This window comes from Lytechinus variegatus, chromosome 4, assembly GCF_018143015.1.
Source record: "Lytechinus variegatus isolate NC3 chromosome 4, Lvar_3.0, whole genome shotgun sequence".
NCBI classification, from domain to species: domain Eukaryota; kingdom Metazoa; phylum Echinodermata; class Echinoidea; order Temnopleuroida; family Toxopneustidae; genus Lytechinus; species Lytechinus variegatus.
In genome coordinates this window covers 48095999-48118027 of record NC_054743.1, presented here as the reverse complement: position 1 = coordinate 48118027, position 22029 = coordinate 48095999, and the positions used below count along the sequence as shown (strand labels likewise).

The 22029-nt window shown below is 37.8% G+C and overlaps 1 protein-coding gene across 3 annotated transcripts in view; it reads right to left on the bottom strand.

The window, feature by feature from the left end:
* LOC121414213 (cyclin-dependent kinase 8-like) overlaps nt 1-17915 on the bottom strand; it is a 34199-nt gene extending 16284 nt beyond the window's left edge. Inside the window, exons 1-5 of one of the 3 annotated variants that reach the window (XM_041607298.1) lie at nt 17814-17915; nt 6099-6315; nt 3693-3803; nt 2374-2517; nt 1388-1445 (exon numbers count right to left, since the gene is read on the bottom strand). In XM_041607298.1, the coding sequence (XP_041463232.1) occupies nt 1388-1445; nt 2374-2517; nt 3693-3803; nt 6099-6299 (514 nt within the window). In that variant the 5' untranslated portion in view covers nt 6300-6315; nt 17814-17915. Of the gene's footprint in view, nt 1-1387; nt 1446-2373; nt 2518-3692; nt 3804-5892; nt 5992-6098; nt 6316-17813 lie in introns of those variants that run through there. The other 2 variants (XM_041607299.1, XM_041607300.1) reach the window with 2 other exon arrangements.
* Between the last annotated feature and the right edge of the window lie 4114 nt (nt 17916-22029).

Here is a 22029-nt window from a genome sequence, read left to right as displayed (position 1 = left end):
CTAAATCTCCCGGGGTATTTTGATTCTTGTCATTCCGGGTGGGGGGGCATTATGGCCCCCCTAAGATCTTGGCCGCCGATCGCGCGAGCGTCGCAAAAATTTCCACGCTGGTAGCGTGCGATGTAATCTACAAGGCTGTATGGTAAAATTTTCCAAAATAATGAGACTTTATTTTATAATTATATGAATTAATTAATTTATGCATAAATCATACTTTTTGCTCTTATTCACTAAATAAAGCTCCTAGAATGCTAATTTTTGGTAAAAATAATCTTTGTAGCATTCTTAACAATCGCAATTAAAAAAACTTCGGTTTGGAAATCAATTTCTTATGTATTTTATTGTTTTACGAATTTCTTATGTATTTCTTTGTTTTTTTTACTTTGTTTTTTATTGTTTTTTCAATGGAAATCGTTCCAAACTTAATACTGATCATAAACAAGGCAAAATTAATTAAGTTTAATCAGTAAAAGTAGAAATAATGATACATTTATGAATTTTGGCTAAATACACAACTTGCATTGGATTTGTACATGAAATCACGTTTATGAGCAATTTTGGGTCTGACATGCACTTACATAATGTTGCGTAATGCCGTAACCGCGTACCCGGGCGTCACAAATTTGGGCTCAAACTTTGCGCGATACTTGAAAGTAAAGAGTCAGTAGGCGGCGATGTCAAAAAATTTCAGCAGATCTATCGCGAAAATTGTCGAGGGGGGCCATTATGCCCCCCCCCCCCTCGGGAGAATTAGGGTTAAGTTACATGTAGGCCCTGGTCTTACTCTGTGCTAAAATTATGGAAAGCAGAAAATGTCAACATTCTGTTAGTATAGTACGTTTCTATGATTATGTTCATTATACATGTACTCTGTATAGTGGTGGCAAGCGCTTGTTTAGTTAATATTCCAATAAATCAAACTTGTACTGTTAAATATTCGTGTCACTATTGGCTTTCCATAGATAAACTGCAAATTCAGACCAGATTTTCAATTAAACCCAAGTTCAGAATGCAGGCAAAGGAATTTGTTCATTCATGCTCATCACTAGCAAAATTAAACTTTGCATTTTAGAAAGTGACTATTTTTTTTTTATACCAGGGCCCCATCTTACAAAGTTATGATTGATCCAATCTACCCTAACTATGGAAATCCATCCGTGCCATAATTTTTCTACAGGAAATTTGAAAAATGTCCTTTGTAAACAAAGCAGAACTCATCAAATTGTCAAGAAATTTATGGATATACATTCCTACCTTGAACAAACATGTATTCATATGTTGACTTTGCTGGCTTTCCATAGTTATGATTGATCGGATCAATCACAACTCTTTGTAAGACGCAGTCCTGAATTAATAGTGTTGAATAATAATCTTTAAGAATTCTTACCTATTTTTACTCTTCCTCTCTCAGGACCTTCACCCATTACAAGAATATTAGCTGGTTTCTGTCAATAATGAGAAATTATTCATAAATTTTACAAAGAACTGAAACATAACAGAGTCAGGGATGAAAATGGGGGAGGAGGTTGCTGAAAATTTCAAAGAACAAGGCTACTTCAGAAAACTGTTTAAAATGTTTTAAGAACGCCGGCTTGTCCTATATGTTTTGGGCATGTCATCAAAGTACAAAGAATATAGAGATTACAATAGAATATGAATTCCATAAAAAGGAGAACTGGAGATTTAACCTTAATTAAAATTCATTATTATTATCATTACAAAATGCCCCATGTTGTGCAATCTTACAAGATCCTGACGTACATGTAACACCCAGTTAGAATGAAGATAATGGATTCGGTCAAGAGTCATTATCATTTTATTTATCACTATTATCAACATCATCATCATCATTACGAAGACACTCCCCAGTTGTGCAAACTTACAAGATCCATTGTAACACCCAGTTAAATTGAAGATAATGGATTCAGTCAAGAATCATTATCGTCATTATCATTATGACACACTTCCCAGTTGTGCAAACTTACAAGATCCCGATGGAACACCCAGTCAGAATGAAGATAATGGATTCTGTAAAGAATCCTTATCGTTATCATCATTGTTGTGGCCCAGTGGATAAGTCTTCTGACTTTGAAACAGAGGGTCGTGGGTTCGAATCCCAGCCATGGCGTAATTTCCTTCAGCAAGAAATTTATCCCCGTTGTGCTGCACTCGACCCAGGTGAGGTGAATGGGTACCCGGCAGGATTAAGTCCTTGAATGCATGAGCGCTGAAAGGCAGCTCGAGCTAAAGCCGGGGTAATAATAATAACAATGCGCCTCGGAATAGAATATTTATAGACAGATGGCGCTGTATAAATGCCTATTATTATTATAATCATCATCATGACACACTCCCAAGATTGTGTAAACTTACAAGATCCCGATGTAACACCCAGTTAGAATGAAGATAATGGATTCCGTCAAGGATCTGATAGAGGAGAGACTTGACCATGATGGGCGGCACTGATGTAGGACCCTTCTTGCTTGCTTTGTTTGCCCGATGGTACTTGATGATATGCTACACCAACAACAGAGGGGAAAATAGAAAAGAACAAAGGCTGGTTCAGGGGGGCATTTCATGAAAGAACTTGTCGGACGTTTTATCCGACAAGTCCCATTTTATCCGACAGTTACCATAGAAACAGTACCTCTCAGCCAATCAACATCAGAGAAAGATGTCAGATCTGACAACTTGTCGGATGAAAATGTTGATGAAACACTCCCCAGATGGGTCCATGAGATTTGCTCCTGCGACAACTATCGAAAATCAACATAGTGCAGTAAACCAAACATAAACCCAAAGTTCAAACGTTACCTAAATCCATTCCTCTCTGAATACTTACCACCTTCTGGGTCGCGAAACAAAAAGGTTAGCGATTGATCGTACGCTTTATTTTCACCATTGATAGTACATTGTAGTCAATGCAATCAATCGTAGAAAAATGTTCTATGATCATGGCTAAGCTGCGTGTTATGGGCCGCAAGTGTATTATCGTACTACTGAGCTTTTGCCAGGAATGGGCAGGAGCACTACACCTGTCCAGCTGAACACCCTACTCTTTGACGAACAGTGTGATGGTGTTAACATGCATACAGGTACATTGTGACTCAACTACACAGGACCAACACTTGCGTCTTTTCCAACAGACGGAGTGTTACCACTGCAAAATACAATGCATTTTTTTTGGAATAGGTCTATTTAAAAAAGGCCCTTTACTTTAAGAGTTGGAACATGAAAGCGAGCAATATCAAAATGTAAATCTGCATAAAATAAAAAAAAATCCTTAATAATTTTCATTGACGTTTCACTATCAAATGTCATTGCTTTTATTACAACAAACAAAGTGACAGGATGGACTTGCCCTTTAAGTTAGTCAGACAAGTGTTCCTGTGCACAAACCTTAGTTAGTAATCAATCATAACAGTTGATAATTGCAATTTATTATATTGACCATTATCTTGTTATCATGAATCTGAGTTTATTTTTTTTTTATCGAGATATGATATCCAAAAATTCATTGATTTCTTGACAATTTGGTGTGTTCTCCTTGTTTACAAAGGCCATTTTGCAAATTTCCTGTAGAAAAAATTCTGACACTGATTGGATCATCGTAACTCTTTGTAAGACGGGGCTCAGATCAACCTTACAAGCGATTGCTAAGTGCTGTGTAATCAGGTGCGGTGATCACTTACCCATAGGTCATGTTCTGAGAAGTCACAAAGCAGGTACACCTTTCTATCGCTGTGAGAGAGGAAGACCCTTCGTAGACAGATCACATTCGGATGACGTAATTCCCTGAGTAACTAGGAAAGAAAGATAAAGAGGGAAGAATCTAGTTCCTGGACTGGTCTGAGATGTCGAGTTAGGATTAGGGTTGCAATAGGGTTTTATGTTAAAGCCTGTGTATAGCTTTGGTAAAGGGTCAATAATGTGATTGATAATCGAATATCATCTAATATGACAGTCTTACTGAAGCGTAGAGACCGTTAGATATTTTTCCAACTGCACTTCTCTGAAAAAATTTCAAATATTCAAATCTTGGATATATAGCGCCCTCTCTCGGCGATGCCTGTTTTAAATTTAAAAAATGGGCATTCAAGAGCTTATCTTATAAATTTAGTGATTAGATATCCAAAAGTTACAGACAAAGAACATATCTTGAAAGTTTCAGCCCATTCTATGATTTGGAATAGGATTTAATTGAAAGACAAAAACACACAGATATTTTAATTTGATCGGGTGACCCGATCAAGTTAAATTTCCATGTAAAATCGCAAAATTTATCCTGTAAAACACATTTTCATTTCATCTCCTCCACATCATAACTGTTATAGGGCATATCCATTCATATTAGCTAGCAATGAATTGGAATAGTGATAGGTGCATTTTGGTGGATTTACCAAAACTATACACAAGCTTTAAGTTTAGGATAGGGTATAGTGTCATTAATCCAATGTTAAAGTTGGTCACGCCATTTGTGAGTGGAATTCATAGCAAAGCAATTGTCGATGGAGCAACTGCCACCTCAAGGGGCCTGTTTCATAAAGAGTTACAACTGCTGTAACTTCGCCATTATGGCAACTACCACGACAACAGGGCTCAACAGCCAATCAAAATCAAGGTTACCATGGTAGTTGTCATAATGCCAAAGTTACAACAGTTGTAACTCTTTTTGAAACAGGCCCCTGGATACATTACATGTATGGCAAGAGGGGAAATCAAGGTTTACAATTTCATAGCCTCATCATGCAAAAAAGAGGGTGGGGGTCAAATATAACATGGATCCACATCAAATAAACTATACTTTTGATCGGTCATCAAAATCGGAAATTATTCTTGGTACCTTCAATCTAGCCCAAAGTTAAACATCCATGGCTTTCCCATTGAGCATGCTAGAATTGTATCAAAAGCAACTTGAATAGTATATATTATATTGTCGGCTTCCCGCAAGAAGGGACTTTGCGCGCAAGTGTGCAAGAAGTACATTTTCAAGAAAATCCAAATTATGTTTTGACCTTGTTTTGTGATTTTAGCAGACAGTCTATTATTTTCTGCCCTAATTCTCAAACTTTCTGACAAAGCAAGATTTTTTCATCATTGATATTATGTGATTTAATTTAAAACACGCTAAACGCTTTCTTATCTTATGAATGAATACCATACGCCCTTTTCCAGGGGCAAAAATATGCAATCCACTGATCAAGATCCCAGAGAAAAGAGACTAACGTGAATGCGCAATCCAGTTCCCAGAGAAAGGATGCATCTACTGTATGTGCATAAAGCATGTTGGAATGTTTTTGCTCATTACGTCATAATGATGTCACATTGAGGTTTGAGAATGGTACCAGAAAGAAAGTTCACGACATGCTTTTTTAAAGAAAATATGGATAAGTCCCTTCTTGCGGGAAGCCAATGGTATATTCTATTGCACATACATGTATGCCCTCCCTAGTGGCCAATGCAGAAAGAGTTCAAATGAAACGCAACTCTAAAAATCATGAACAACATGATTTTCAACAAATCAAGATCTCCTATTTGGGACTTGCGCTTGATGCAAGTACATGTACATGTAGGACTGCCACATGTGCATGTATCATTTGTATACTAATGCCCTTGTGCATTATTTGTATACTAGTGCCTATGTTGATGCGCATTATTTGTATATTATTAACATCCTTGTTGATGTGCATTATTTGTATACATGTACTAATGCCCACGTTTATGTGCATTATTTGAATGGTAATGCCCTCCTTGATATGTATTATTTGTATAACATCCTCGTTGATATGCATTATTTGTATACTAATGCCCTTGACTGATGTGCATTATAATTCCCTATTGCCCTGATATGCATTATCTATACTAACTCCCGAACTGATGCACTATACTCACAGCTACTTCCCTACATGCAGACATGGATATTCCTGTGCCTTCTATCTGCTTCAGGGCATATTCCTTCTTGGGTTCTTTCTTGGTGGTGGCCTTGTAGACATGCCCACAAGTTCCCCTTCCATACCCTCAGTGATGTGCATTATTATTCCCTATTGCCCTGATATGCATTATCTATACTAACTCCCGAACTGATGCACTATACTCACAGCTACTTCCCTACATGCAGACATGGATATTCCTGTGCCTTCTATCTGCTTCAGGGCATATTCCTTCTTGGGTTCTTTCTTGGTGGTGGCCTTGTAGACATGCCCGTAAGTTCCCCTGCCAACTTTGCACCCCTCGAAGTCGAAGAGGTCTTCCACGGACTCCCGCACCTGAGAGGTCTGCTGCTTGAATTCGTAGTCCATTCCTATCTAATACAGCCTGAATGAGAATACCAGATACATGTACATACAGGAGTGTTTAACAAAACATGAGCTCCCATGCAGGAATTTTAACTCTCTCATTGAATGAAGGCAATTCAACATCCAGCTTTTCTCCTCTAAATTTATGCAAGTTGCATACATGAATATTAGAGTTAGACTGGCCTGGGGCCCCGTTTCATGAAGGACTTGCAACTGTTGTAACTTTGCCATACTGGCAACTACCATGGTAACAGGGTTTAGCAGCCAATCACAATTAAGGTTTCCATGGCAGTTGCCATGATAATGGCAAAGTTAAAACATTTGCAAGTCCTTTATAGTACGGGAGCCAGGAGGGGTCAGCATAGCTGAAAAGGTAGACAATTTTCATGTTAATGAAGCTATTCCCCATATCACACAATGCAATGAATGGGGCGTCTGCCGTGTCCTAAGTGGTGGGTGTGGCCGTGGGGGCCCTTAAAAGAGGGCCAAAAAATGAGCTAGCTCAGCTGGAAAGGTAACCACCTGAAACCAACAGGAAAATATCCGGCATAGTTCACTTGTACATGAATGACACTTAACTGACACTTTAAGTGGTGGGGCACCCCCGGCAGACGCCCCCAATTGGGGCCCCAAATTGAGCTAGATCAGCTGGAAAGGTAACCACTTGAAACCAACAGGAAAATGTTCGGCATAGTTCACTTGTACATGAATGACACTTAACTGACACTTTAAGTGGTGGGGTGCCCCCGGCAGACGCCCCCAAAACCCCGCCCCCTCCCAAATTTAGCTAGATCAGCTGGCAAGGTAACCACCTGAAACCAACAGGAAAATGTTCGGAACAGTTCACTTGTACATGAATGACACTTAACTGACACTTTAAGTGGTGGGGCACCCCCGGCAGACGCCCCCAATTGGGGGCCCCAAATTGAGCTAGATCAGCTGGAAAGGTAACCACTTGAAACCAACAGGAAAATGTTCGGCATAGTTCACTTGTACATGAATGACACTTAACTGACACTTTAAGTGGTGGGGCGCCCCCGGCAGACGCCCCCAAAACCCCACCCCCTCCCAAATTTACCTAGATCAGGTGGCAAGGTAACCAACTGAAATCAACAGGAAAATATTTTGAATAGTTCACTTGTGCATAAATGACACTTAACTGACACTTTAAGTAGTCGGGCACCCCCCCCCCTCGGCAGACTCCCCCAATGTGGGGCGTCCAAATTGGACTAGAACGCTGGAATGAAATCCTTACTTTTCCTATCCTTTTCTTTTTGTTCTTAGTTGTAGAACCCTTCAATCTGTGTGCTAGTGATATGAGGGTGGGATCCGGGCCGGACCCCTTGTTACCTCTTTATATAAAGCCATTTTAAACCTTATAGAAAAAATCCCAGGTATACCATTAACGCAACACATTACTTCAACGCAGTGGCGTAATAAACCAAATATTTTGAGGTGGCACATATAGCAAATATGGGAAATTGTTGCCAATGGCCAATTGAAATGAAATTCTAATTATGCGATAGTTTTTTTTTTACATTATATATCAAAATTATTTATTATATATCATAATTATTTCATTTTTCCCCGATTAATTTCCTGTCCTTGTCATCTTTATTTTCTTCCAACCTTGGCTGTGGAACCAAGCCCCGCACCCCATATACGTCAGTGCTTCAACATAAAGCTCAATGCAGGAACGTCCATACAGGGGCCCGTTATAGGGCCCTTTGGAGGTTACAGATCTCCATCTGTAACCTCCAAAGGGTAACCTCCAGACCTCATGCAGCCTCTGCTGCATGAGGTCTGGGGCAAAGTCCCCGGTAGCTTTTGAGATTGAAGACATTAAGAAACTTTCTACGGTAACTCTTGCCTGCGTAAGGCTTTACTTAATAGGTAAGGATAGGAGGATGTGTCTAGACCTTAGCCTAGGACTTTATTTGTCCAGGGCTCTGTAACACAAAGATTAGCGATTAATCGCTAATTTGAAAGAACAATTCTGATTGGTTCCTATCAGTCTAGGGAGCAAAATGCGCATGCAACGATGATATTGATAGGCCATTTCATTTAGCGATTAATCGCTAGCCTTTGTGTTACAAGGCCCTGGTTTTGACCATTACTGCATTAAATTGATGAAGTTTATAATAGACTTCATACACAATAATATAACTTATATGGCATACACTTTTCTTCCCGTTCTTTGTTTTTAGTCCTCCGCAGACCGGTCTTGTTTTTAAGTCTGTTTTTTTTTCTTGTCCCTTTTCTTCATTTTCAAATTTAGCTTTTGGCTCATTCCATTTAACCTTCGTTTCCGCTTTTTTTGCCTCTTTCTTTTTCTTTCATGTTCAGTTTGTCATTTATTTGACTGTTTTACCAAACATGGTCAGCCTAGTAGTATTTTACGATGATTTATTTTTTCTCATGAGTTTTTCTTTCCTTTTCCCAAATTTCATTTTGTTTTCCCTGATTTATGTTCTTCTTTCCCTTTTCTCCCCTTCCTCTATATTCCCCTTTTCTTTCACTTTCCCTCCCTTTTTTCTTCCATTTCTTTTCCCTTTTCTCTTCCTCCTTTTTTTTTCTCCCAGTGAAATCCGCCGGGGGGGGGGGCAACCTGCTCCCATCTGCCCGGTTACGAGACTGGAGAAATTGCCTTGCTAACTACAAACAAATTAGGATGTGTGTGTGTGTGTGTGAGGGTGTGAATGTGTCAACAGTAACATGTTTAATGGTGTGTAATGCAATAACACAAGAAGGTTCATGGATTACTGTCGGTTCTTTATCTTCATGCATTTTCATTCTGAAATCGACTGGACTATTTTTTTAGTTCATATAATCGTTTCATAATTGTATCATTTTCTTCATTACATTACTTACGATTATATGTAAGTCATTTTTTTCCTTTTTTTCCGTTTTCAGCCAATTCTCTTATCTGATGTTGATACTGAATGTACAGTAGTACATAAAAAAGAGCTGAACCTCACAGGGGCCGCGGAACCCCTCCCCCACTTTTTTCCAAAACTGTGTACAAAAACGTAAAAATGACCATATAATTGTGATTTTTAGCATGGTCAGCCCCCCCCCCCCCACTTTGAAAACCGTTCCGCGGCCCCTGCAGGCTCATCCACAACAAACATGTGCCATACAATTTTGGTTATGATCACCAATACGTTCGGGGCATTTTACGGAGAGAAAAAAAAACCACTGGTGCCAATAATAACTATTAATGATAGCGAGTATACACCTGAAAAATTTGTAATCGTGGTAATATGATGATTCAAACTGCCACGGTATTCACAAGTTATCTGTAAATAATTTTTATTAACCCTAATGTTGCAGATTTATCACATTACTTCAACATTCTCAGGCAAAGTATTGTTGGAATTGAATTCTTTGTCTACCATATGAGGCTAACTAAAACTATTAGTTTTGTTTTCGTTGAATTTACATTGTAAGGATGTTCCACAATTAAAGTAAAATCCATGTCATTTTTACCTAACTTTACACAGAGATAATGTAACACCTGGATATTCTAAATAAGCTAAATATTATGTGGGTCAATGTGCTTGATTTTCTGCTATAGAGCTTCAAACTTCACCCAAATGGATGTTTTTAAAAATTGCGCATTTAAAAAAATGGCCCTTTTCGACTTCACGCAATAAATACAATCAGTTTAAACCTCTATTACTCAGTCAAAATCTATGAAAATTTCATCAAATTTTGAAACATAGTTAATAATTGTATGCTCAAGATGTAGAATCTATTCATATTGCTATTTGTTTGCTCTTTGAAATCTAAACAGCACTGTCAGTTCTTTAAAATTATGTGAAAGATACCAAAACCCAGTCTGTGAGACTGTGATTTCAATAACAAACTTGAGAAATACAATAAATGCTGCACTTTATTCAAAACCCATGTCATTTTCACCAAACTTTGAATTTGTAGAGGAAATCATATACCTAAGAGGTGCACATTAAAAGATAGGGGTTCATGTGCTTGTTTTCAAACTGTCAGCGCTTTTATCAGAGCAAAATTTAAAACTACAAAAATACGCCAAATGCTTTGTATCTGTGTGAGTAAAAATTTGAAACCACTCTACCATTTATTCAAACTTGTGGTAATATTCATTATTCTTTCCAGCACTACAGAGTAAAGTTTTCTGAATTTGTAGAAGTATTTTTAGGAATTGGTCTATGGAGTAATTCCAGTTTATATTATTTATTAGCTTCATAAAATAAAACATTGGATTTGTTAGTTAGAGTGCATAGTAAATAAATCGGCTCATACCTGCAGCTGATTAATCACCTGTCCATCCATTGTGACGTCAGTGCGCAGAGTGTAAAATATGCGCAAATCAAGATGCGCACATACATAACTGTGGAACGTCCTTATAAATTGTATTTTCGTAGCTCAGAAAATTTGATATGTTCCTACTGTTTTCTAATGCAAGGCAATATGTTTTATCAGAAAAATTAAATGTTTGACTTCCTACTTCTTCAAGGTCATGTTAAATTTCTGCTTTATTCCCATTCATTTTTGTTTGCATTGAAGCAATCAACACATGACTTTGGAGGTGTGAAGGTTATTTTCTATTATTTTTCTGGTTTTCTCTTATGTTCCGTTTCTCCTTTTCCATTCGTAATCACTTTCTCATTTTTCGCTTCCCATTCCCTTCCTTTTCCTAGTCCTCTTTTAACTATCATTTTTTTTTTTTAAATTCTAATTCATACTCATTCATTGAATTATTAAGTTATGATACAATGAATACGTATTCATTCATTTTTCATAAAACATTTGAGCAAGTAGCATAGGTGTCCTCGTATTTGATAGTGGAGATGAGTACATGATGGGAAACATGGCATGGATAAAACGAAATTGAAAAAAAGTAAAACATCAAATTCATCTTAATCTACTACCCCCAGCTCCTCTACAGCTGATGTAGAATATTTTCTAATTGGTTTCATGTTGTTAATAAACTTTCCAGCTGATCTAGCTCAATCTCAGTGGTGGTGGGGGGGTCGGGATTTGGGGGCATCTCCCGGGCTCCCCACCACTCAAAATGTCAGTTGAAGGGATGCTCCGTGTTGAAAATATTTACATAAATAAAAATAATTCACAGAGTACAGTGCTGAAAATTTCAACAAAATCAGATAACAAATAACTAAGTTATAGAATTTTAAAGTTTAGCAATATTTTGTAAAAATAGTTATATGCACACCATCATGAATATTCATTAGGTGGGCTGATGATGCCACGTCCACACTTTCCTTTTTCTTATGTTATTACATGACATATGTATATCTCCTTTATTATGAAATGAGTTGCAGCAATGAATATAAGATGCCTTAAATCAGTCGTCAATCCAACTTTTTCTCAGTTCTTGGTAGAAAAAATTAAATAAACCTAATTTCATATAATAACATATAATAGAACAAGGGGGATATTAAATCATTGATTTATTAATTTAAGATATTCATGAACACATGCCTGAAACTGTTTCACCGGAATGCTAATCTTGGTTATAATAATAATGGTTCCATGTGGTTACCTTTCCAGCTAATCTAGCTCAACATGGGGGGGGGGGGGCGTCTGCCAGGGGTGCATGCACCACCACTTAAAGTATCAGTTATAGTGTCATTCATATACAAGTGAACTATGCCAAACAGTTTCCAGTGGTTTCAAGTGGTGACCTTTCCAGCTGATCTAGCTAAATTTGGGAGGGGGCGGGGTTTTAGGGGCGTCTGCCGGGGCGCCCCACCACTTAAAGTGTCAGTTAAGTGTCATTCATGTACAAGTGAACTATGCCGAACATTTTCCTGTTGGTTTCAAGTGGTTACCTTTCCAGCTGATCTAGCCCATTTTGGGGCCCCCAATTTGGGGCGTCTGCCGGGGTGCCCCACCACTTAAAGTGTCAGTTAAGTGTCATTCATGTACAAGTGAACTGTTCCGAACATTTTCCTGTTGGTTTCAGGTGGTTACCTTGCCAGCTGATCTAGCTAAATTTGGGAGGGGGCGGGGTTTTGGGGGCGTCTGCCGGGGCACCCCACCACTTAAAGTGTCAGTTAAGTGTCATTCATGTACAAGTGAACTATGCCGAACATTTTCCTGTTGGTTTCAAGTGGTTACCTTTCCAGCTGATCTAGCTCAATTTGGGGCCCCCAATTGGGGGCGTCTGCCGGGGGTGCCCCACCACTTAAAGTGTCAGTTAAGTGTCATTCATGTACAAGTGAACTATGCCGAATATTTTCCTGTTGGTTTCAGGTGGTTACCTTTCCAGCTGAGCTAGCTCATTTTTTGGCCCTCTTTTAAGGGCCCCCACGGCCACACCCACCACTTAGGACACGGCAGACGCCCCATTCATTGCATTGTGTGATATGGGGAATAGCTTCATTAACATGAAAATTGTCTACCTTTTCAGCTATGCTGACCCCTCCTGGCTCCTGCTCTATTAGGAAACAGGCCCCAGGTGCTGATTTTTCTTCTTACATGTAATTCGATAAAACTCATTCATCACAAACAGGGCCCTTTAACATGAAGATTTATAGGGATTCATCGCTAATTTGAAAGAATTGTGATTGGCTCCTGCTCAGTTTACTGTACAAAATGTGATACAATGACCATGATTGGTCATTTCCTCTTAGGGATTAAACGCTAACCTCTGTGCTACGAAACACAGATGTATCATGTTTTCAAGCTGGAATAAATCATTATAAGTGCAATTTTTTGTTTTGACTTTATAAATTAAAAAAGGCAATATGTACCCCCCCCCCCACTGAAATTGAAAATATGGAGAAGGTTCAAAATAATATATCTACATGTAGCCCTAAAATATTTCATATGAGAGACTTCGAGGCACTTTGAGGCACAAACTGGACCCTCAAAAAGAGGAAAAGTTCTGTAATGTTCGTTCTACTTCTATAAAAATTGAAAACAAAATGGCCTATCAGTACCGAGAACGAAAGCGACATTGAGGTCTAACTTACTTTTCCCTTTTTTTGAGGGTCCAATTTGTGCCTCGATGTCAGGATTCTGTGTCACAACAGACCTTCATCCATATAATCGAGACAAGTGCATAATTTATTTTTTCCCAATTTATTTGGAGTGGTATTGCGACCCAACCAATTCTACCCCATTTTGAAGAATACCCATGTCTGCCTAGTATTAGAGAGACGAGTCCTGGGCTCCGGCCCGCAAAGCTCCCTAGGTTTAGTGCAGCACATGCACTGATGCAGTGGACACCCTACTACTAGCAGTGCCAGTAGAGGCACTGGTCCAAAAGTTAGGATTGTCCCAGAAATCAAGGATATCCTCATAAACCAGGACAAATCATGTCTTCATAAACTGAGATTGTGCTTGTTAATATGGGGACAGTTTTTTTCTCACTTACCCCTGCGGGACATAGACAGCAATTACAGGGATTGAGAGTGCTGTGACCTCAATCCCCCCCCCCCCATTTTACTGTCTATTGTTCACAACTTGTCTTCTTCCAATAATCTTGTGATGAAACCTGATATGTTTACATTGACTAGCGCACTCAAATGATGTCGGCACTTGACAGGTGAATGAACTTTCAGAGATTTCTTTTATCATGAGTGGAGAAATCTTTGAAAACCGAGACAGTCCCTGCAAACTAGGACGATCCCAATTTTCTGACCAGCGCCTCTGACAGGGCCTAGGCTTGAGAAAATTCTCCTTAATCTTTTTTTACTACACATGTGCCAAGAGAAGAGGGAAACTTGGCAGTAGAGGTGCACGGCCAATATCGGAGACTGTCTTTCATGAGAGAAGGTGGTTTCAGACCGCCTCGAAGTTCGTCAGTTCCAGGTATTCTCTGATCGGGAAATTTACCCCGATCAGAAAATACCAGGTATTTTGGTAATGTGAAAGCAAACTACGCGTAATTTCTCCGAAAGAAAATACCCGCTAAATAGTAGGTACTTGGCGAAATTACGAGAACTTTCGCTGGGATTTTTCCAAGGTCCCAGGTATTTTGGCGATGTGAAAGCAAATTACGGGAACTTTTGGCCCAGCGTCTTGTTGGGTGCGGTGCCGTGGGTGGCTGCTGGGCTAGTGATTTTGAATCTCGCGCCTTGCCTGCTTATCAGACAATACTGCGCATGCTCGTAACTTCAGGAACTTGTCCCGAAGGGTATGTTTCAGGGCGGTTTGAATGCAGGAATAATTAATGGGTATTTTTCAGCCTAAAAAAGTTCTCGTAATTTAACGGGGATTCTTGTGATCGAGGCGGTTTGAAACCACCTAGAGATTATCTCTAATATCACAGAATTTGGTGAAGAATTGGGTATCCAATTTCAGAGACAGTCTCCAATTTGGGAGAACAATTTCCTTTGTTTACATTTGCTGTAAAAGGATTAGCTTGCGCTTGGCCGCAAATAAAAATGTGATAAGCATATTCCTCATGAAAAATAACCCCTTTTCACCATCTACTTTAAAAATTCACCATCTACTTTTGTTTTTATAAGGATTTTTGGTGTCATTCACACATTAAAGTTCAAACAAATGGGCTTCAGGGCTGGCTCAGCGAGTCAAAATTTTGGGTGGAAAAAATTATACCTTTGTTGGCGTTATTTCTTTTGCAAAGCAAGTCTCCAATATGGGAGATTTTCTCCCATACTGCTTGGGTGTAGACAGCTGGCAGCCGTCTGTTTCGAGGAGTTTTTGATTTTTTTTTTATTTCTCCTCGTACACAGACGGCCGACGGCTCACTATCGTGCAGCCATCATTAGGGGACTCACAATGCAAAATCCCCCTACAAAGGTCGGGGCTCTTTTTGTATTTAATGAATCAAACTTTTGAAATTAAACGTGACCGAAATGCTAATGAATATTCCCTCTTGGCATTAATCGCCCCAAAATGGGGAAAAATCAAGTTAAAAGGAACAAAAACAGTGACTTACCTCGTCTATAGCGCAACTTTACTTGCCTGTTTATCCGAATTTACTAGTACATAAACATGTCATATGGCCATTGACTTCCCCTGTACAGATCGTGCTAGATCTTCAGTCTCTATATTTGGTTTGTGAAGTCAACAGAGTTCAGCTGAACAACCACAGACCAAAGCTTTTGGTCTACTTGGGTGACCTTAGTTACATACGCTTACCATATACCCACTCATTCAATGAACAAGGTTATAATATAACCTTGTTCTCAGTTATATATCTCCATGTGTGACAAAATAAAGGTGGCAATGTTTGGCTTATTTTCTCTTTTTCTTTGGGGCAAATGCTTGATTTTTTATACCGCCAGTTTCCATTAGACCTGTTAATTCATACCACTCGGCTCTTATTTAAATTTCATACTTTATATCACTTTTTCTTAATTAAAAATAGAGATCAAAAAATGAAAATTTTCTTGCCATATTACTTTCCACCAATAGAGGGCGTACATAAAAATATGCCCAAAATTCAAGTTTTTGAGTGCTCTGGTGAATACAAAAATAATTCCCACATTACTAATGATAAATAAATTAAAACTATATTGAAATTAGTAATTTTGGTCACAAAAGTGATATTTTAATGATTTTTTAAAGTGGGTGCTCTATACAGCATTGGCATACCATAGTTAGGCCTGGGACTTTCGGGTTTTTTTCTTTTCGGGTACCCGTGGTAATTTTCGGGCGGGTACCCGGGTACCCGAAAATCATGTCGCTCGAAATATGACTGGTGGAAAAACCCCATAGGTGACGTCATCAAGCCAATGCGATGCAAGCCAATTTATGAATGAAAATATAGTAAGCATGCGCATTGTAAGCCTCAGCCCAACGCAGTATTCCGTCAAAACAAGTATGCAATACTCTGTCACCTCGTACCAAAATCGGCCTAGAAATCCACTTTTCTATATTTTATATGAAATATAAAAGGTATTCTCAGAGGATCTGTTTTCCCACCGATACCACACTGGTAAGCAAATTTTTATTACTTCTTGCTTTTCCGTCAAAATCTTACGAAGTAGCGTCGATATTACATCGTGTTCGTGAATTTATAGAATCTATCGCTACGTGAACAAAGTCAATTGATTTCCGGGTTTCGGAGCGTCGAATGCGCCAGCCAATCACGATCGTGTTACCATTTTCGGTTTATGATAAACTGAAAATGGTATCAAGAACGTGATTGGCTGGCGCCTCGTATGCTCTGAAACCCGGAAATCAATTGACTTTGTTCACGTAGCGATAGATTCTACAAACTCACAAACACGATGCAACATCGACGCTACTTCGTAAGATTTTGACGGAAAAGCACGAAGTAATAAAATTTGCTTACTTGTGTGGTATCGTTGAGAAAACAGATCCTCTGAGAATACCTTTCATAATTCATATGAAATAAAGGAAAGTGGAATTCTTGGTCGATTTTGGTACGAGGTGACACAGTATTGCAGACTTTTTTTGACGGAATACTACGTGGGGCTGAGGCTTGCAATGCGCATGCTTACTATATTTTCATTCATAAATTGGCTTGCGTCGCAGTGGCTGGATGACGTCACTACGCTGCAAAAGAAACATGGCGACGATTGAACGATCTCAGTCACATCGTCATCACTTGAAAAACTAGTATATTTAAGGATATTTCGAGGGTAATTGGTGAGATTCAGAATGAGACTTGTGTACTTTTGTGATGAGTTTACAATCATGCCTTACACTACGCAATGTACGTTATACTGGTGAGCAATTTTCGGGTATCGGGTATTGATTTTTCTACCCGGGTACCCGACGCTTCCGGGCGGGACCCGGGACCGGGTACCGGGTTTTAGTCCCAGCCCTAACCATAGTCCTACCTGTAGATTCTCCACAGGCCAGATGGTAGTAGTGAACAAGTGCATATACCCAGTTGTTGTGTGTCCAGACAATTTTGAAATCAATTTTGGAAAGTCATTTGGAAGAATTAGACACAATCGAAGTTTGAGCAAGTACAAAATGTTAGGAAATTATTGCATTGAGAACAAAATAGAAGATGACTACAAATACAGTGGCAGTCAGCAATCTTTGAGCATAGTTTACACTCAAATTTACACTCGGGTCCAGAACAATAGAGTGACCAAGCCTTGCACTAAGCCAGAAGTTCAGAACAATAGATTCACTGGACCATTTCCTTTGTTCTTGCTCGAGCTCGAGACGAGTGTATCGAGTGTGAACTAATATCAAAGATTGCTGACTGGGTCTCTATTGAATACTTATTCTTATTGTAATCCAAAGACAAAAAAAGGCTTCAAAAATATAGTGTCCGGACACCCGACCCCCCATCCTACGTTTTTGATAGCAAATAGCAAAACTAATTCTTTGATATGGCTATTGCGTTTATCAGGACATGCAACTCTATTACACACATATCGAATGGGGATATCCCGATTTCGTGATAATCAAATTTAAATTGTACACTACGTAAATCGCCGCACGAGGAAATCGACACGAAGTCGGATCAGACAGGTATACGATACCATTCACCAAATCAAGACAAATTGGGCGTAAAGTAACTGATTTTTTTTCGTTATTTAGAAAATAATTACTCACCAAATGTGGCTACTGAGAGTCAACAACAACCAAAAAGTAAGCCTGAACCTGTCAAGAGCCAAGACAAGAGGAGGAAGACAGGTCAGTCGTCGGCCGGTTTCTCTCTTGTTGGACGTGACCCGACGTGAGCTCCACTGCGCTGCCGGCTTGATGGGGATGAGAGCATTATCAAAAGCGTGGTGGCGAAATCAATATCTCTAAATCCAAACTGAAAGTTAGAAAAAATATTTTGAGATTTAAAAAAATCAATTTTTTTGCTATAAACACTTTTTCTGAAATTTTTGACAAGGATGATAATAAAGAAATTGGGCGATAATCACTGACACTTAACTTGTCACCCTTTTTGTACAATGGAATGGCCTTGGCAATTTTCATGCGATCAGGGACTTGAATTGACAGAAGGTAACTAAGGATAAAAATATATGTTAAAGGATCGACAATTTAAGATATTATACCTTTTAAAATAAAGTTGTTGACATCATCATAACCACGACTTTTTTATTATTCAAATTAGATACAATATCAGTAATGATTTTTTTTGACTACGGGAGTGAAAAATATCGAACTAGAATTAGGTGTCCCTATAGGTAATCATGAAGGTGTTTTGTTGAAGGGGTGATGTCTCTAGCTAGGTTAGTTCCTATAATGGTCATTGAAAATATTAGCTATATTTTCAGGATCTCCAATAATATCACCGTTAGACCTTATTTCAGTTATATTGGACTTGTTACTGGATAAATTCATGGCTTGTTTAAGAACTTTCCATGTATTTTGAATGTCGTGTTTATACAGAATTATTTGATCAGTAAAATGTATTTTTCTTTGCCAAACGTATTGTTTTGATTTAAGTATTCTTATATGTGGTGTATTTAGTTTTTGATTGATTGATTGATTGATTGATTTTATTTGGCAAGTCACCATAACATATATACAGTAGCATTAAAACAACAGGCTTGCACAGGATGACCCACGAAAGCTCGAAAGCTTATTTCCAGTGGGGTCCTGAATTAAGATAATAAAATGGTTCAATTATACTATTTACATATTAAAAATGAAGGAAAAAAATCAGAATTTATTATTACCAATAAATAATATATATAGACAATAAATTAGATATATACAAGAATATAACGAAGAAGAAGAAGAAAAGAAGGAGAAGGAGAAGGAAGAGGAGCAACAGAAGAATAATGGGGACGAGGAATAGAAGGAGACGGAAGAAACTGATAACGAAGGAAAATAAATAAGGAGAAGAACAACAGCAAAAACGTTGACGACAATAACAACACGAAGAGGAGAATAGGAAGAGATAAAAGAAATAGAAATAGAAGAAAGAACATATCGAAGCTTCAATCACACTATGTAAAATACATAATAATACCTGGTAGAGAAGAGAAAAGACCTAGGTCAGTATTCAGGCTTAATCAACCTTATAACATATCATTTGCATCTTCTTTTTGACTCTCAAGTGAAAGATATTCTTTCAATTTCCTCTTAAAATGCAAAAAGTTTCCTATTTCCTTTATATAATTGGGAAGGGAATTCCAATGTTTATAGCATTGTAATAAAAGGAGTTACCAATACTCCCTATCCTTTCTGGTAAGCAAAAGTTGAAATGGCTGTTTCTTGTATTATAGTTATGTATTTCGGTAACGAGATTAAAGTTTGATCCAATGTAATGGTTCGATCTATTGTGATAGATTTTATGCACGTGGTGCAAAATAAGCTGCTTTGATCTTTTGTTGACTTCAAGAAAACCTGCTCCAGTGAGTTCGGTATAGCCAACATGGGTTCTGGGACCAGAACAGTTAATGAATCTAACAATTTTATTCTGTATAATTTTCAACTTCTTTTTATCGAGTTCGCTTATGCCACTATACCAAGCAGGGTTAGCATAGTCAAATAAACTCTGAATAAGTGCAAAACAGAGAATACGCCTTGCTTTTTGATCCATACAACTTTGATACCTGTACAAAAATTTCAAACGGGCATTCGCCTTTTTTACGATTGATTCTACTAAAGATGAAAATGAAAGGGAGCTAGTCAACTCAATGCCTAAATACTTTACAGATTCTTTCCTCTGAATTATCTTATTATTGTATGATACTTCAAATTCAAATGAAGTTTTATGATTACTTTTAGAACAAAACAGAATGCTTTCGGTTTTGCCTAAGTGTAACGATAATCTATTATCAGTCATCCAATCGACACATGTAGACAGCTGTTCGCTAAGTTTTTCCTCAACAAATTTTGGGTTGGAATTTGAACAAAGTAGTACGCTATCATCTGCATACAATAATAATTTACAGCCAGCTTTTATACAAATAGACATGTCATTGATATAAGTTGAAAATAGGATTGGGCCTAAAATACTTCCCTGTGGAACTCCACACGTTATAGGCATAATTTTGGAACGAATATCGCGAATAGCCACTACTTGATGTCGATTCGACAAGTAGGATTTGAACCATGCTACAGTAGCCTGGTTAAAACCCAATATTTGTAATTTTTTTAATAAGATGCCGTGATTAACTGTATCAAATGCTTTTTGAAGATCTAGAAGTACCATACCAACGAATTGTCCCTTAGAAATATTTGTTCTCAGATAATCAGTCAAGTGAATAAGGCATGTCTCGGTCGAATAGTCATGTCGAAAACCTGACTGATATTCGTAAATCATATCAGTTTCTTTAAAATATTTTTCGATCTGAACACATACCGCCTTTTCAAGAATTTTGGATACTATGCTTAAAACACTGATAGGTCTATAGTTTTCAACAGCAGTTTTATCTTTCTTCTTATGAATAGGAGTTACTTTTGCAATTTTCATATCCTCTGGGAAAGTGCTAGTAAAGATAGATAGATTTATCAAGAAATTTAATGGTTTGTACAAACTCTTTGCTCTTTCTTTTAGAAATTTAGCAGGTATCAAATCTAAACCAGTGCTTTTTGATACATTTAATTTACGCAACTCATTAAAAATGAATTGATCACTAACAGGTAATAATTCAAATTTATCTTGGCTTATATTTTTTTTTCATAAAATTCACGAATCTTTTCACTGTCTGCACTAAAAATGTCTTTGCAAGATGGAAGTTTATCTACCAACGTAGCTGCGACATTTGTAAAATAGGAATTGAATTCATTGGAAATAGTTATCTTATCATGACATAATTCTCCATCAATTGAAACGACTAATTCTTGGTCCTTTCCATTTTTCTTTTTTAATCCCAAACTTTTTAGATTCTGCCAAAGTCTTTTAGAATCATTTTTATTTTCTTCTATTTTATTTTGAAGGTACTCTAATTTGGCCTTTTTCACCTCTCTTTGAACCATATTTCTTAATTTCTTGTATCTTTTGGAAAGCGTGTCATAATCCTGATCGCTTAGATTTTTCTTCATTTTTCTATACGCCACATTTCTTTCTCGAATAAGAGAAATAATATCTTTAGTCATCCAGTTTTCTGATCTCTGTTTAATTCTAATCCGTTTTTGAGGCGCTATCATATTCAACGTTGAAATAAAAGTATTTTGAAAAATTGACCAAGCCTTATTTACGTCAGTGCATTGGGTTAAATCTGACCAATCAACGGCAGACAATTTAAGATTGAAAGATTCTTCGCTATATTTTTTCAACGATCTAATATCAGTGGTTCTGTGAACACCTATAGCCAGCCTAATTTTCTTTCGTGTACAGAACGTAAAAGAATGGTCACTAATACCAAGATCAATAACACCACTTTGACTTATTTTTTGTTCGTTATTACAAATCACATGGTCCAATAAAGAAGAACATGTGTGTGTGACACGGGTTGCATCTTTGATGAGTTGGCTAAATCCATGAAGACTCAATAAGTCAGTATATTTTTTTGCCAGTGGAGATTTCTGAAATAGACAAACATTCATATCGCCTAAAAGTATAATTTCATCATCTTTCTTTAATGTATCGAGAATATTTGACATCTTCTCAATAAATTGATTGCTTTTCGGAGGCCTATAAATGACGCCAGCAATAATTGGTTTTGATCTTGGTAGAAGCAAATTAATCCACAGTGATTCAGAATCACTTGTACTTAAAACATCTATGATATTGAATGCAATATCATTTCTGACATAAAAACATACACCACCCCCAGAGCCTAATAATCTATCATTGCGTATTACTTTGTATCCATCTATACTGATTTCTTCATCGTTCACCGAGTCATTTAGCCATGTT